We start from the raw sequence: 18,087 nt of genomic DNA, 5'->3' as shown, positions 1-18,087 counted from the left end.
ACTGGATATACTGATCTACCGTTGTTGGAGACTGCTGGACACAGTGTGAGATACTTATTGTGATGTTTGCTGACGTTGTGCTAAACTGTGATGTTCTACGCAATATTGTTTAGTGTGTGTTTGTGCTGACTGGTTTTGCCGTACTTGACAAAAAAAGTATCTTCATATTAATTTTGGCTTCCCCCGTGTAGCTCCACAGAAATGTAGACTGCATTCATTCATTTTCTAGGTCGCACTACCACACACACACACACTCACACACCATGTACCATGCATGTATCATGTATACGCCCGTTGCAAGAGAAGCACCCAAATTTACAAAATAGAATGCACTTTTTCTGCACCCACAGGTTTTCTCTCATACTATAGTTATGGCAACGATAAGGGACAAGATCTGAATGAGACAGATCAAGCCTAGCGCCAGATAACTGGCCAATCCACACAATCTACGAAGCCAGTCGAATCGACTACCACAATTCTCACCTGGTCTACACCACACGGCCGGAGTACATAGGCATGAAATGGCCAAGACAGTTACCTGTGCACACCCTACAGTTGGTGGGGGAACCAGTATAGACAGCACGCTGCTTTGATAGAAGAAGACGCTACTAAATCGGAGGACAGGACTGTTTCGTCCTTTGTGAACTCATCAGCGCAGCACAGAGGAAATGAGGTCGAACCGGATAGCAATGAAAAAATTATTTTCCAAAGCCAGATATTATAAACCAGGCCCGAACCTACCTTGCCAGAGTACTCAAACTGACAAGTCAGTGAGCTCTGCATAACGCGAACGTCAAAGGCACTACCCCACAAGAGTGCTCAAATGCTACAAGAACAGAAGCGAAATAAAAAGCAGACACTAGATGCACAGGCACCTTAAAGTGAAATTGGAGTTAGTTACTCATCAGCCTCGGCTACCGAGTACTGGGAACCCAGAGGCAACAGACACACGAACAATCTCAGCCATGAATGCTATAATAACGACACAATGGATTGTGAACCCGAAACTAGTACTGCCTTCCAAATGCTTTGACAAGAAGGTAGCCTTCCAATTGGTTGGAACACACACACACACACACACAGACGCACACACACACACACACACACGCCTCAGACATGCCCATCGCGAAAGCGATGTTATGTTAGACATAGCAACTTGTGCGGAAGCGGAAGACATACCAACAACCTCAGCCATGAAAGCTATAATAACGACACAATGGATTGTGAACCCGAAACTAGTACTGCCTTCCAAATACTTTGACAAGAAGGTAGCCTTCCAATTGGTTTGAACACACACATACACGCACACACACACATACACACACACACAAACACACACACACCTCAGACATGCCCATCGCGGAAGCGGAAGCGATGTTATATTAGACATAGCAACTTGTGCTGGGATTACACCATTCAACAGCTTGCAAGGCTGATGAATTGACCGCCACTATGTTTAGCCTGGTATCCACCACACAGCTGTTACTTCACACACACACACACACACACACACACACACACACACACACACACACACACACACACACACACACACACACACACACACACACACACACATACACACACACACTGTAACGGAATCACAGCCATTCCGTTCCCCTGGACTCAGGACACAAAGGACAAGACTGGTTTGTATTACATTATTTATATTGACAAGACGGAAACGGAGACAACACTCAAAGGGACGATCAAGAGGACTGACAAAAGGACTGTCGACTACAAAATCGCGCATGCTCATAAATATGATCACACATGCACGCGACTAGACGAGACAGTTTGGGGAATGCCATCACACAGGAAAACAACACATCATTTCACAACACCTGCCCCTTGATGACATTCCACAAAATAATAAACCGACACCACGTTCCACATGCACAGCAGCAAAAGGAACCACAGCAGAACAGAAAAACGAAAACCAACCATCAACCTAGAGCCGACGCTCTAAAATAATATCCGGGCCACGAAACAGGGCCAAACAAAAACCTAGAGCCGACGCTCTACAACACGCCACACAAGGCCAACCGAAACACGCGAGCCGAAGCTCCAACAAAATAATAACATGCGCACAGCCGCACCAAATAAATCTACAACGAAAACAATGGAGAACAACAGAACGAATAGAAGAGCAACAGACCGACAACAACCAAACTGAACCAACACAGCAACAAGCAACAAACTGAACAGAGAGAGAACAACACAGCGAGCAAGACAACAAGACGAACAACAAGGACGACACACAGTCGGTGACGCCAGACTCGTCCACTGTCCTCTGGCGAGCCACGGCCACACGCTCCGTCGCGGTTCCTGCCGTCTCAGGCTCCAGTCCACAGTGACTGTTCTAGTCCATCACCTTCTCTGCCTCCTCCCCGCGTCGTCTTCCGCTCCCACCAGCTCTTCACCTCCTCCGCTCCCACGCTCTGTTTACTTCAAAGTAACAGTTACTTCGTTGTTGACGACGACGACGAACAGACTCACTACAAACTAACTCATCCTCTGCGTCCCGGGTTTCGGCGACACGTTGTAACGGAATCACAGCCATTCCGTTCCCCGGGACGCAGGACACAAAGGACAAGACTGGTTTGTATTACATTATTTATATTGACAAGACGGAAATAGAGACAACACTCAAAGGGACGATCAAGAGGACTGACAAAAGGACTGTCGACTACAAAATCGCGCATGCTCATATCACACATGCACGGGACTAGACGAGACAGTTTGGGGAATGCCATCACACAGGAAAACAACACATTTCACAACAACACACACACACACGAACGCACACCCACACACATCTGAAACTTTCCTGTAGTACAGTTCCACGAACAACAATTTACAGAAGGCTCTTTTCATGAAAATTTATGACATGACATTCCAGAGTGACGTGATCAAGTAGGGTACCTCACTGGCCCGAGAATGCGCCATACCCTTGAACGCAGAGTATTGAACGCAGCCAGTAGAGGGAATGTATGAAGATATGTTACAAATCCGAGTGTCAGTTTATGTAAGATCTAGTCGTCAATTACTGGTAGTCTGAAATTAATGAGGAGCGAGGCAAGGAGGGGAAACAATAACACCACCTTTTGGTTCAGCTGATGAGTCCGTAGACCAGTGGACTGCGATTCATTCAGTAGTGGTGCAATTGTGGCCACGGTTTGACCGCTTAGGCCTCGGTCACACTACGGCAAGTTTGAAGCTGGACGCAGCGTCAAGCCGCAGCACTTGATGCAGACGCGGGGTCACACACTGTTTTGTGTTTTTGCAGCTCATGACTGCCGCGGCCTGACGCATTTGTCTACGTCACAATATCACCAGGGAAACTCAATGACGACACGGATTCCCACGGAAACCGGCCTTTTGCTTATTATACCAAAAAATTGTGGGACAAAGTTTTCAAATTTTTCATTGAATTTTGATTACAAGAAGACGAAACACGCGTGCACGATCGTTGTTGTTTCTTTCCGAATTTGAAGCCATTTCCAGTTGCAGTGTCATGGATCAGGCAAGAAAAGTCCGCATCGCAGCTGTGTTTCTCCTGACTTCGTCATACTGGTTGTCCTTTTTGGGGCTTTTGACGACAACACAACACTCACAAGTCAACAGGCTCCAGTTGGCCGATGATCCACTCAAACAACTGTTTTTTTCTCGACATCATTTTCTTCTCAGAAAACGCCTCGCTCTTCCGCCAGGTACTAGGTTCGGAGCAGAGCAGCCTCGGCCTCGTCGGTCCACGGACTCATGTCGAAAAAAAGAGGTAACAAAACAAACCTTGAAGAGACGAATGTCGAATGACTGCTCAACTCAAGCAACTGTCTTGAAACTAATCAAAGTTTACTTGAAAGACACTGTTTTTCCGCCAAGCGTCATTCCCATCAGCGGCAACGCAGCCGATTTCCCCATGTCAGACGCAGCAGCGTCTGACGCTTGCTGCGTCTGACGCTCAACCTTCCCGCGTTTGCGTCAGTCGCCAAGGAAAAGCTCATGATTCTGACGCTGACGCAGCATTTTTGCCGTAGTGTGACCGAGGCCTTAGAGGTGGGTAAAGGTAAAAAAAAAAGGCTCAAGCATGATGCAGACTGAGAAATATGACAAATAAACGTAAACGTAAGAAACTGATGAATGTATCGACATTCAAGGTGTGTTATTTGAAGACAAGCAAGAAGGGGTGCAACAGCAGCATGGCATAAAGCATGAACCTACACCCCGCAGGTAACTCCTGCAGCTCTACGTAACAGAGTAAACAATCTCTCCCTGGACTGTGCTGATAGGTGAGATGCGGAAACAGAGAAACAATACTCAAAGTCGGGCTGAATCACACTAAGCAGGTACTGGCGACGGGCAAATGCTGCCCTTTGGCGGAAGGTGCGTCGCAACACGCCTATCTTGCGTGACACCTTGCTGGCGAGGTAATCTACGTGTGGAACAAATGAGAGCTTGTTATCGATAAGGATACCAAGGCAGCGAGTTTCACTCACTCCCCTTTTAAAAGGTAGTACCACCCAGATCAACAAGAACTGGTCTTTGTACGTCAGGAGCATTTTTCGGCAAGATCCTCATGACCACGGTTTTGTCAACATTAACGCTCATGCCCAGTGATCTTAGTTCACTGTGTAGCTTAGCAACAGCCGAGGAGACAACATCGGCGCATACTATTGGATCTCGTGAGGAAGCGTACAAAGTCTTGTCATCGGCAAACATGAGCAGCTTTATTTGAATTTGCTGAACCAAACTGACAGAACTGCCCTGTGACAGGGGAGCGAATGATGAGCGTCAGATCAATATTCATCTAAACACTTTAGGGCAAAGTGAGACTTCGAAGAGGACTCTAGGAGACAGGCACACAGAACATGTTACATGTACATGTGTGACAAATATCCCAGTGTATCACCTTGCATATCACCTTGGATACCACCTTGGATGCGGATATAACCTTCAATACTGTGACCAACCTAATGACTGCGTTCACACCAGCCCAATTCGAGGGGGAATTATCGCTGCCGCTAGTCCCTTCCGTTCCAAAACGTCTTCTGCCACCATTTTAAGCCCATTGGGTACCACGATAGGTGCGCTATTGGCGCGGAAGGTCTTTCAGAAAACCCATCAAATTTGAATCATCTAGTCACCGACTTTTGAATGTCAGTCTGTGTTTCAAGCATTCCCGTATGTTGTCAACTTTAATGTATGAGAAAACCAGGCAATATGTGCAAAGTCCATCTCTCCGACATCGCTCAAATGTTTACAGGTAGGTTTCCTTTGGGGAGTAGGTCGATTGTGTAAAGCCCTTGAAAAAGTTTTTGAAGGGTACCTTGAAGTTGGCATACCCCTGAAAATGGTCGAGAATCAAATGATTTATGGATCTACCAACGAGCCACGCCACTAAAACTCCGTCAAGTCAACATTGCCTCACCTTAGAAGAGTTCATGTGGCAGCACCGCTTAGGCACGCCATCATCCCAGAAGACGAGGGCCATCACCCCTGACGCTACAAATGTTTTTGAATGATCATCTTAAAAATAGTCTAATTACAAGCGCTGATAAAACTGCGAGCCACGTCCTCGATTACAAGAACTATACACAGGCAGATACATGTAAATGTAGTAGAACAAATCTTATGTAAGTTATAGCACTGAGGACATGTCCCCATCCTCCTTCTCGGGTTTTCTTACAAGTTTTCTAATCCACCACGCGGAAATACGTCCAAACTCATACATGTACATGTACGTCCACAGGAAAGCTAGCACCTCCGCGACGATAGTCAGCAATTGTTTTTATTGCAATCGCCACAAGTGGTCATTGGCTGCCCCAGCCATGTATTGCTTGGAATAAAATAAATAAATAAACTTCTACTCCAACACTACTCCCAACGATGCAGAAAGAAATGTATGATAGACTCTTACAAGGGAAAGCAGCGGTGATTACTTGTCACTCCAAACGACAAGCTTCTTCTTGCACCACCAACATTATTTTTTTCGGTGGGACAGGTGATGAAAAAGTGACTGAAGTTTTGCGGGCAGTTTTTGAATTTTACGGCAAGGAATCGGTGAAATCACCGGTAGTTCGGTTTAATTTTAACTTTTTTCAAGCAAGCCGAACTACTGGTGATATCAATGAAAGTAAAGCGAGCGCACTCATACCACGAGAACAATGGAACAATATTTTAAGATTTGAATGTCGTTTTCATGTGGTAATCATCAAGACAATAGTGCTAGCTTTAGAATATTAGTGGTTTTCTTTCTTTTTCTACTATGTTCACATACCAAACTCGTAAAAAATAATGAAAGACAATGGTACTGAGACAAGGTCAAAAGAGACAACTACTGATTGGGGGCTGCACCAAGGCGCAGCAGTGATGGTGGGGCATTGATGGCTCTGCCGACCTGCGGTCTGGGAATCACGGCCAGAAACACGCACCAAAAAAACAAAAGATAGAGCTGTAAGGGCCAGCAATATAAAAAGAAAGAAAGGGTTCACATCAGCTAGTGTGCGGCGCAGCATCGTATTCGTAGAAATGGGAGTCGTTGATGGGGCATTAGAACGTAGGTTCTTGTATTATTTTTAGATCTAATAATGTCGACTTTATGGTACCATAATTATCTTTCCTTTGTAGTCCAACACTCAGTGTAATGACGATTTCTGATGATAATCACATGAAAACGACGTTCAAATCTTAAAATATTGTTCCATTGTTCTCGTGGTATGATAGCGCTCACTTTACTTTCATCGATATTAGGCTGCTTGTCTCCACGCCGACTTTTTCAGCTAACGGTGATTTCACCGTTCTTTAAAAAGCTCGTAGCAGTACTGATGTTGCCTATGGCTATGTGGCCGAAATAGCTTTTGGTGTTTGGGTCCAATCTACATTGTATATATATATACTGGCGTAGCCAGTACTGCCGGCCAATACTGGCTATACCATCCTTTAAACCATCAGATAACATTTTAAATGTTGTCTGATGATTGCACTGTAATGAACAAGAAACTCAGAGTTCCAACAAACTAGCCCTATTGCACTGCTGTACCGTGCACTATAATAATACTTTAAAAGTAATAATAATGATAATTTATACAAAAGAGAAAGACCAAGGAACTACAAGTTACGCCATACTATACTATCCACTAACACCACCAGTTACTAAACAATCAGCTCATGCGATAACATTGCACGACACTGACCGACGGTACTGTCGTTCTACAACTAACTGGCTACTTATGACAGCTCTAGCACATCTTGGAGGCGCACTCCCACAGTCTTCCAACTTGGAAGGTTCTAAGTTATAGAAATAACGAGGGAAGGTGAGCGCAACCAAGATAAGCACGAGCTGAAAGTCTCAGCTGTGAAGGACGTTGGCGGATGTTCATGCATTTCGATGACGATACTGGCAAGACCATTGGACAATACGGTCATACCTTAGAACCTTCCAAGTTGGAAGGCTGTTGGAGTGCGCATCCAAGATGTGCTACAGCTGTTAGCCAGTTAGTTGTAGAACGACAGTACCGTCGGTCAGTGTCGTGCAATGTTATCGCATGAGCTGATTGTTTAGTAACTGGTGGTGTTAGTGGATAGTATAGTATAGCGTAACTTGTAGTTCCTTGGTCTTTCTCTTTTGTATAAATTATCATTATTATTGCTGTTAAAGTATTTTAACAGTGCACGGTACAGCAGTGGTTCTCTTTTGTACAAATTAAACCTTGGCTGTCCATCCGAGTCCAATAATGGTAATAGTTATAGTTCGCATGTCACTCATGGAAGGGGATCCATGGGCTTAACGCATTTGTCAATGAAATCCAGGCAGAAGAGCCAACAAAAGGCATCTCATTATTGTTAGAACCTATCGCAGTAAGAACAACTACGCAAACGCAGCACATTTTTCCACAAGTACCAGCTATTTTCTTCTTTTCTAGAGCCAGTTCAAAACACCGTGCACTATGATCGAGTACAAATATATTTTAAAACAATTACTTCCTCCGTTAACAAAAACTTCATGATGGATTTTTGAGGGGCTGATTTGGGCACAAACGGCCGTGCAATGAGTCGCAATCACTTTCTTGGCCTTCCCTGAATCCCTGGCATGCCATGAAAGAAGTACGATGCAAGGAAATCGACCTTTCACAATAAGTCGAGCAGAATCGATGGTTGCGCTGTGGAAACGTAGGTGATGACAGTCATGGCGAGCGAAACTGAAATACCACTTCTCCGAGGGTATATTGCGCTGCTTGGCCTCTCTACCACTTCGGCACTAAGTGAGTTAGAGAACGATAAAACGGAGCAGCGAGCCCACATAATGAGCGAGTGAACAAGGAGCTGCTCCGATCGCACGGCTCAATGAAAACTAATTCTGAACTCAAGTTCTTGTTCAAACTGCGCAAAGCCCAGATTCGAATGCTGATGACCATGCATTCTTTCAGAAAGAAGTCTGCAGTCCGATGCGAGTCTCATGGCTAAAGAAAGTCGACTGGACTTGCTAGCCGCTACCGTTCAGTGCTGGCAGGGGTATCCATTAGAGAAAATGAAATCAGTTTGGATGTGCCTTTACTCTTCGTTTCGCGGAGTTCTGGAGAGCGAAGATGAAACCAGGGAGTCGTAAAATATTTTTCACGACTCCCTCGTGGAAACGAGTAATCGCCATCGCGGCGGATCACGCAGCTTGAAAGCCAACTTACTTCAGCGACGGCGACATCAAGGTCAGGGGAGTGTGATCAAAGAAGCCGAGGTAAGGCTGAAACGAGCTGAACAACGACTCGAGAGAGATGACGACTCGCGTGCAGCAGATGACGACAGCGACGCAGGTCAAAAATGAGTCGAGCGAAAGCGACGCAAACTGAACTCTCTGCTCTTTCTGCGAACAGTTTCTCTTGTAAAGACGCTGTACATAGGCTGATTCACCTTCGTCCAGTCATTTGCAGTCGATACAAACTGTTCTTGACCTGTTCTAAGCATTTTCATATCCATCAAAATCCATCACGAAGTTTTTTGTTAACGGAGGAAGTACGTAGGAAAGGCGCTGAAGTCAACAATGAATGAAATTACTGAGAAGGAAAAGGAGGCGAACTAAAAAAATATCGCACATTCCGTGGGTTATGACAGTTTATAAAGTGAACGTGAAGATGTACATGTACATGTAAGTAGTTTAAAAATAAGTGAAACGTGCATGTGCAACATCGTGCACCTCTTTCTGAATGCATAGATCCTGGCTACATAAGCGAATGAATATACATGTGACTTCTTGGACACGAAACCAACAGACCCTACTATCACAATGCTACCCTCCAAAATCTCTTCACGGAGCAAGTGACAGAAAGAACTAAAACTAAAAGGGAGCCGGAATGTGATATTGGTAAGCCAATGAAAACTTGAAATGGTTAATGTCGCTCTAGAATACACCAGGAGAGTAGATTTGAGCTTTAGAGCTGCTTTCGTAGCTTCATTTCCACGAACCTCAAAATCGAGTAATTGTTTCCGGGATATTTGTACACTATACCACGTGGTAATCCATCGTGAAGTCCATACTCTCCATTGAGGTTTGCGTCATAACACCGGTTGTACCACCATCCACCTTTGTAGGAATTGGAACAGTCCCCTGTCAATCTGTCATGATCCCGATCCCGAGTGCTGAACTGTTGTTCATTGTGGCGTCTCATTCTGTCCACCAAGGTAGGGCTTGAAAATCCTGAAAAGTGTAGTCTGTAATTGTTAGCTTCACCTTCAACACGGAATGCTGACCACTTGGCATAATGCTTCTCTCCAGTTGTCTTGAACACCATATCAATACGCAGCTCATATGTACTACCCGCTTGTGATGTCATATAGTGTAGTGTATCTAGACCCAGCCAGAACTCTCCAGCCGCTGATCCGAATCCTAGTTTGTATGCATTCCAGTCACGGTAGAAGTCCACTGAGCCATCTTGTCTTCTCTGAAACACAGTCCAGCCACCTCCATCAGTCTCTTGATCACAGTATGCAGTGAATATTGCCGTGGGTGTTCCGCTATTGAATAGACCTGACCGCCCCTGGCTTGTCCTCCGACAGGGAAAGGATACTGCAGAGCAAAGAATCGAGAAATGAAGAACGATCAGATCTTTCAAAAACGTACAAGGTGAACGAGTAGATACAACTATGCAACTGTAGTTGTAGTGTGCAGTTATCTGCTCAAATTACAGCAGCCATTGAGTACCGACTAGACACAGGTGGATAGGTGTGCAAATCTCCAGTATTTGCGATACCCAATTACAGAACAGAGCAACAAGGATAATCAAGGCTATTTTGCTGCTACTTCAAGTTTCAGGCTCTCGCAATCATCAGGCAACACCAAACCCAATAATAATTGCATACTCGCGTACACCTTTGAAAATTTAATGGTAATACTGCCCTGGCGTTGCTGGTGACAGTTGTACTATCAAGATCCACGCACACCACGCAAACACCAGGAATAGTAATAACGCCCGATCTAAACTCTGATGAACACTTTCTGCATGTATCTAGAAAATATAGCCCACGCGCTGCCCTACTGTACCACATGTACATGGGTCACCGACTACCACCCGACTACATCAGCCTGCTCTTCAAATCCTACGTACGACCAGTTATAGAGCATGGAGTTCAAATATGGGGCTTCAGGCTGGCTGCAGGGAAATTGTCTGTGCCAGATGTCCTTCAAGCAAGAATTTGTAGACCCATGCTCAATGTTAACAAATTGTGCCTAATGCAGTCTATGCAATACCTCAGACAGATCCTTCTCCATGGACCCTTTTGGCCGACACATGTCATGCATTATTGAACAACCCAATGGTACCGTTCACAACTTACTACTCAACTGTTCTACATCGCTATATCTAAAGGTGGTGGCGCCCATATTAGTTTTCAACAATCGTGGAAAATACCCCTCATTACTATTTCTGTACCGAATTGGCGCCCTTTGCTCTTACTACATCTATTCAGATTTATTATTATTATTATTAAAAAAGAGAAGAAACACATGAGAACGAGTTACGCAGCAAATATCCACGGCTGTAACAAGATGATAAACGGTCAGAAAATGCGATAATAGGGCACAAAACTGCATAACTCGTTGTCATGTGTTTCTTCTCTTTTTACATTGTATTACTGGCCTAGTATCCGAGTTTAAATTATAATTATTATTATTTTTCTGGACACACAAATTCGGCTTATGAATGCGCTGACAAACAGCTTCCAAAACTTGTAACTGCAAAAGATCAGAATAAGTACGACAACAGTCAGTACTAGAAACCAAATGATTGCATACTGAAGACTTGTTATTACGAGACGAACGCACACAATCTCGACTCATGCGCACACCCTCACTTATTATTATTTTTTAAGGGGTCTGAAGCGGATAATACTTAAAAAACTTACCTTCGTTTTTTAGTTGATAAATATGGTGGTAAAGACACACCTGGCAGTATGGCGGTAAACACACGCCTGCCCACACACGCTCTCTAGGCTGCAAAGTTCTGGCACAGAGCTCTCCTTCCCACCACCACCACCATCAGTTCGCGCCTGGCGCGTGGTCGATACATGGCTGGCGGTATGCGGCATAGCAGGCTGGTACATCAAGTAGCGCATGGCACATAGATGATGACACAGCAACGACATAGCTCGATTGCGACGTACGTTTCGTCCCCGCTGGACTCATCAGGCAATCTTCTTCTTGGATGTCTTCATACGGAGCTTGACTCGGGAGAATGAAGTTGAAGACACCACTGCAGCTGTACTTATGGTTGATAAATATGGTGGTAAAGACACACCTGGCAGTATGGCGGTAAACACACGCCTGCCCACACACGCGGTTTCTAGGCTGCAAAGTTCTGGCACAGAGCTCTCCTTCTCACCACCACCACCATCAGTTCGCGCCTGGCGCCTGGTCGATGCATGGCTGGCGGTATCCGGCATAGCAGGCTGGTACATCAAGTAGCGCATGGCACATAGATGATGACACAGCAACGACATAGCTCAATTGCGACGTACGTTTCGTCCCCGCTGGACTCATCAGGCAATCTTCTTCTGGGATGTCTTCATACGGAGCTTGACTCGACGAGGCGCCAGGCGCGAACTGAATCGATGGTGAGAAGGAGAGCTCTGTGCCAGAACGTTGCAGCCTAGAGAGCGTGTGTGGGCAGGCGTGTGTTTACCGCCATACTGCCAGGTGTGTCTTTACCACAATATTTATCAACCATAAGTACAGCTGCAGTGGTGTCTTCAACTTCATTCTCCTTCGTTTTTAAGTATTATTATTATTACATGCCTGTTCGCGCTGACATCATATCACCAACCAAGCTGGGCGAGTCTTCGCATAAACCAAATGAACAAAAAATGGAACGAACGAGGCCAATGTGGTGAACACACGCGTACAACTGCAAAATAGGCAAATAGACTATACTTGAGTTATGCATTCACTATTCCGACATTGAATTATTACTTCGTATCAGCTTCCGTTTTATGCATTATTAGCAAACCTTATATAGTCACCGTACCTTCTTGATTCTCTTGCAGTTGGTCTAGACGTTCACTCTACAGCAAACACCACAAAGAGCGACCAGAGCGCAGAGATCAAACCACGATTACTGTAGACTGTATTGATTAGTAGAATATTAATCATAGACAACTGTATGGCAATTCAGATTCAAAAATGGTTTGGATAGATCATGCCATTGGGTTCCCCCTGCACTGTTGTGTGCTTGACGTTTGTGGATCTAGTGAGGGGTGCGTAACACCAACCTGCTTGGTTTCGCAGGTGGCGTGAGTTTCGAAGTGTGAGGAAATGTTGAATAGTCTAACCTGGGTACATGTACCAAATTTTCATCAGACCATCTTTTTTTCCTTTTACTCCCTTTTACGTAACGTTTACATCTCTGGTTCAATCTCATTCTGGCAAATGGTGGCCAACACTCGTATAAAATCACACGCTCTAGCTAGCTGCACAAAGGTCTGTCACGTGTTGCAACTTTAATTTACACGTCACCGTGCATGCATTCTGTATTTGGAGTCTTCAAACCATTGTTCTACTCCAGGCTCTGAATTACTGGTATGTGAAAAATATCAGTGTGGACACATGTGCCACACATTACGGAATATGCCATATCATGAACTCACAAGTGAGGCAACTTCGGATGACAGATGAGCCATAGTGGAGTTGACGTTTTTAAGGACTCGCTTCTCCAGGTGTTGAAGAAACGTATACATACGATCGGTATCGTCTTGTCTTCCAGTTTGCAGTTCATGTCTCAGTTGTTGAACATCTTCACTGACTTGATGCAATGTGTTGGATTGCTGTTTAAACTTAGCTACGTCCAACCACTCTGGACAGTACACATAAAAGTAATGATTTGGTCATGCAATATGTGGTCACATGTTACACCATTCACATCTTTTGAATCATGACATATCTTCGTGAAAATGAGGCAACCACGTAGTGAATGGGCAACGGTCCTCAACATTTGGTCTATACATTCATGAGTGACGCTGATACATGAAATTTCCAGGAGTTCGTGAGGTGTTTATTCGCCTGGAATCAAATTGTCACCGTTTTTGGTTTTACTAGTGATGTATTGGTCTATTTTATTTATTTATTTATTTTATTCGTTGAGCTCAATGGATTTCTTTGTATTCTGTATCTCGTTATCGTTATATTTCCCTCTAGCCCTCTCGCTTAGGATGAGCTTTCTTTTTTATGGCAGCTTAAGCGAAGGCTATATACCTGCTTTGTGCAGGTTGATGCCAACGCGAACAAGCAAAATAATAATAATAATAATAATTTTATTCACAATCACGTGGCACTAGCCAAGGAAAAGGTGATGTGGGCGATAGCCAGCCATGGCGGTAATAGAGCAAGAGGGGAGAAAGAAAAAGAATGAAAGGGGAACTGAAAAGTAAGAGAAGCGCAGGGAGCTAGGGCAGGGCTGGATATCAACTAGTATGTTCCATTCTGTAGTAGCTGTGTGAAATTATGTGAATGTATTGTAACATTGGTTTGGAGAGGACTACACATTTGCAATGCGATTGGAGCAGAGTTACCAATAACTGAGTCAAGGCAGGCATAGTGGAATGGTCTAAGACCATGACTGAGTAACAGAGGGTAGATTACCAGGTTCTAGTGCTGCTTGGGAGCGGAAGGATGTTTCAAACCCACAGTTAATTAGGAACTCATGGCTTGGCACGAGGGAAGCATGGATGCATCGAATGGGACTTTTCTGTCTTCGACCACTTTGGTCAGTCTGATCTTGTCAACTCCCACTGCTTTAGGATCTGCACCTGTGCTATGATCTTTGCGGGTGGTGACGCTCCTACGGATTGGGAAAACTCGCCCTTCAACCGAGTCTCACGCGAACCGCGAAATGTGTTTAGTCAACGCAAGCTCAACTAATGAGGTGTGAATTCTCCGAAACACTGTGTATTGACCAGGGAAAAGTGCTTTCTTTCAGGTTTGTCGTGTGTAAGGTTCGATTGACTTCTTGTGTGCTCTGCATGGCAGGCAGTGGTTCGCCAGTCAAGTGTGAATTAAAGTCGGCAGGAAAAGTAGAGCTCCCAAGATAGTAAAACCAAAACGCGCATGAAAGAAAAGAGATGCAGGGCTGAAATTCTTCGCTCCCAAACATGCTCCTAATGTAATATCCCTCAATAAATTGTGTGCACTTACTTTCCTCACAACGTTTTCCAGTATACAGTGGTGGACAGTGACAATGAAATGATGATCCTCTCTGTTGACATGTTGCACCGTTCTGACATGGATTACCAGAACAGGATGGCAGTACTGGAAGGTAGAGATGGCAAACAAAGGAAGAATTTGATGGAAGTAGCACAAACTATTTTCCTTTATTTAAGGTATAAGATATTCAGATCGCACTCAGATAGAAATTAGACAATTTCGGTACTCCTATCAAAGCTCTTCCTATTACCGCTTTAGGAGCTAAACCTGCACCTTGATCCATAGAAGAATGTGCAGTTCCTGCGGATGCGGAAAACTCGACCTCCAGCTGAGTTCCACGCGTACCGTGAAATTTGTTCTTTTTTGATCAAAATTTCTTTGATTGTGTGCTCAAACTTTTAAGAACCAATAAACAGATTGGAAGGGTGACAATCCTTTCCTTCTACTCACAGTGACAAGTACCGAGTAAAGACTCAAGTGCACCAAAGTCAAGCGCCACATAGAGACGTTGGAACAAACGCAAGGCTTCAAGTTATTCTTGTGCTGCACCCCCCTTCCCCACAATCACCACCCGTTACACGCAAAACTGATGTTCTGTGACTACACCATACACTACACGACTCAATATATTCCAAAATTTCAACTCAGAGGGCATGCTCAGGGTTAGAGATATGGTCTGGAAATTCACATCGGTACATGTACCTCTAATAAATGATTGATGATTACCTATCTGACAAAACGTTCCAGTACGTCCATCGTCGCAGTGGCAAATGTACGCTCCACTCCCTTGTGGAGAATGTGTGAAAGCGCACTTTCCAGCATCGCTACATGGGTGGCTTTTGCGACGGCATTGCTCAAGCTGACCGCCTGTATAATGCAAGAGTCAACACAACCGTGTCCATATTAAGTGAAGAACGGTAATCTTAAACGAAATACGTAGATTTTTATTGCCTTTAAAATAGTCACAATTTGATGACTTCGAGTAGGACCATCATACCAAGCTTCAAAGAATGATATTTAACTGTCATTGTGCGTATGCAAAAAATGCACAGCAGTGTCTCTGCAGAAGTACTAGTTTTCAAGTACCAGAGCAGGGGCTGAGCGACAGCACGCAGGCAATCTAAACACCAGCTACGAAGTGTTCATTATGGCACTAAGAGCTTCATGAAATAGAGATACTCACATCGTTATCTCCCCATCCGCAGAACGCAACAACCCGCAAAGATGAATGTTTGATTGTGCACTAATAGAACGTTGCCTGTTCCAAGAATAATCCTTCAATTCATATCATGACATGTGGAGTTGACTTACGAAGACACTGTTGCAGAAAATCAGAATTCTGTCGTCCACCTAACAGAGCAGAAAGTGAATCTGTGTGAAGACTGCCGGAGTGGACCTGACGTGGACCAATTAGCAGAGTCTCTGTGTCCTGGATGCTGAGACGGAGAGCGGTTGATAGTAGAAGGCGAAGAACTCGTGCCATACACGACCCAGCATCAGCTAACTGGGCAAAGAAAAGAACAAAATGTAAGTTAAATAAAAGGTCTACTTGCGTTTAGTCAAAACCTTGTAGTGTATCCTACTCAGTGAAGCAAAGACACCTAGACCATACAGTAAGAGTTCACCAACTAGGTTTGTTTCAGATCATAATCTCTTTCAGCCAGTCAAAATGCGATAATTATGCTGTTGGCTGCAATAAAGAAAAAGACAATTTCAATGTACATGCAAGTGCTCCTACCTGTTTCATTTGCAGTGCTGGAATGGGTACCTGCAAGGACGCTCTTTGCGGCCGCACCACGAAACGAGGCGGCCAACAGCAACGCAAACCATGTAAATAACTGAGTAGTTAACGGCACTTTCATTTTCTGTGGATCAGCATTCAGCTCAGCAAATGCTTATAAAATGAAGCTAATCAGCTCAAGAATTGGAGGGTTTACAGGCGAATATAGTTTTGTTCACAACGAGGACAATATCGATCTCACGCAGATTCTGGGGAGGGAAATGATCTTGTACCCTCTCTTGCAGAAAACCCATCATAATGTAGAGTTTGGTGGTCGGATTCCGTTGGGCCTGGTTCTCAGCAACGCATGCCTGACCAGTATTGCACATGGATGCTCAATAATTCAAGTCATGGAGAGCATAGTCAACCTTAGCATCATGAACCATCTGGCGGAGCTGCTCTTCTTCGCTTTCCGCCATACGAGTCGTAGTCTTGTGGTAGTAGACCTGCTGAATCTTCTGAATGGCTGTGCACTATCATCAACATCGTAGCAGTACTGATGGTAGCAGTAGACTCTGCCAGAGCTTTTGAAAATGTGTCACACTGTATCCTATTATCACGGTACAAAGTGGAGAGCATTGTCAACATTAACATCATGAACCATCTGGCGGTGCTGTTGATCTTCCTCGGTTTCACCATACTAGTAGTCTTGTGATAGTAGACCTGCTGGATACTCTGAATGGCTGCACACTATCATCAATAGCGGAGCAATACAGTTAGTAGCAGTAGACCCATCCAGAGCTTTTGAAAATGTGTCGCACTGTTGCGTATCATAAAAAGTCAATGGCTACCTCATCAATGACCCTTGCATCCATGTCTAACTGTCCATATCTCTGCGAGCGTCAGCTGTAATCAGTTGTTTCCAACCCAGAGGCACAACAGGAGCCCACCCTGTGCCAGCAAGTGTGACCATGCGTAACATTCTCGGCCATACTCTCTTTTTGGTGCAGGAGGAAGCTTATGCTTTGCCAGAAGGACTGATCATGTGTACCCTTGCTGGTGAAATAACCCTTCACATGCCTCCATCATGCGACGATGCTGCTTTTTCTGCGATCAACTGCAGACCAGTGGTACGAACCTCGCTGCGGGGAGCAACTTGACCGTTAAATTTATTGATTATCTTTCTCCCCAGAACCTGCTATCCCATCTCTCTCATATACTCCCCCCCCCCCCCAGCTCCGGAAGGATTGACGGCTCGTTAGTTGCTGAGACCATTGCTACAACGCTTTTCAAAGTCTCCATTGCAGCCAACTTCATGACCTCTAACACCCACAGCATATCCTCTTCGAGATTGCACCGTACATCGGGTTTCTCAGACACCTCCCTCCTCCAACACCCGATGACCCGACACCAGCAGGCTTCTAACTAATTACAAAAAGCGTCTGTCCATATTGTGATGGAATACTGATGCATGCTGGTCGGTTGATGCTCTCAGTCAGCCGTCTCGCCTCAGAGAGCTGCAAAGGTGAATGCTTGCCCTTATCAGCCTCAGTATCATCATCAACTAGCCTGGAACAGTGGTCCCTGCTTTCTATAGCTCATGTGTGGTCGCTGTGTCCCATCTGTGTTTTTGAATTATTTTATTCATATTTCTATAGGGCAGTCTCCACAAACTGAGGGTCTT

The 18,087-nt window shown here is 44.8% G+C and overlaps 2 protein-coding genes across 2 annotated transcripts in view; both read right to left on the bottom strand.

Annotated features, from left to right (window-relative positions):
* The window catches only part of LOC135830333 (angiopoietin-related protein 7-like), a 175,954-nt gene that overhangs the window by 46,169 nt on the left and 111,698 nt on the right, over positions 1 to 18,087 (bottom strand). The window lies entirely within an intron of this gene.
* LOC135830337 (angiopoietin-related protein 7-like) lies at positions 7,815 to 16,699 on the bottom strand. The gene is made up of 7 exons (XM_065342606.1): positions 16,422 to 16,699; positions 15,995 to 16,187; positions 15,410 to 15,550; positions 14,675 to 14,788; positions 13,132 to 13,337; positions 12,513 to 12,549; positions 7,815 to 10,060 (listed from the first exon to the last, which is right to left on the bottom strand). The coding sequence occupies exons 1-7, from the start codon at positions 16,428 to 16,430 to the stop codon at positions 9,426 to 9,428; spliced, it is 1,335 nt and encodes a 444-aa protein (XP_065198678.1). The 5' UTR covers positions 16,431 to 16,699; the 3' UTR covers positions 7,815 to 9,425.

Source organism: Sycon ciliatum (genome assembly GCF_964019385.1).
Source record: "Sycon ciliatum chromosome 5 unlocalized genomic scaffold, ocSycCili1.1 SUPER_5_unloc_1, whole genome shotgun sequence".
In the NCBI taxonomy this organism is placed as follows: domain Eukaryota; kingdom Metazoa; phylum Porifera; class Calcarea; order Leucosolenida; family Sycettidae; genus Sycon; species Sycon ciliatum.
This window is presented reverse-complemented; position numbering and strand designations above follow the sequence as displayed.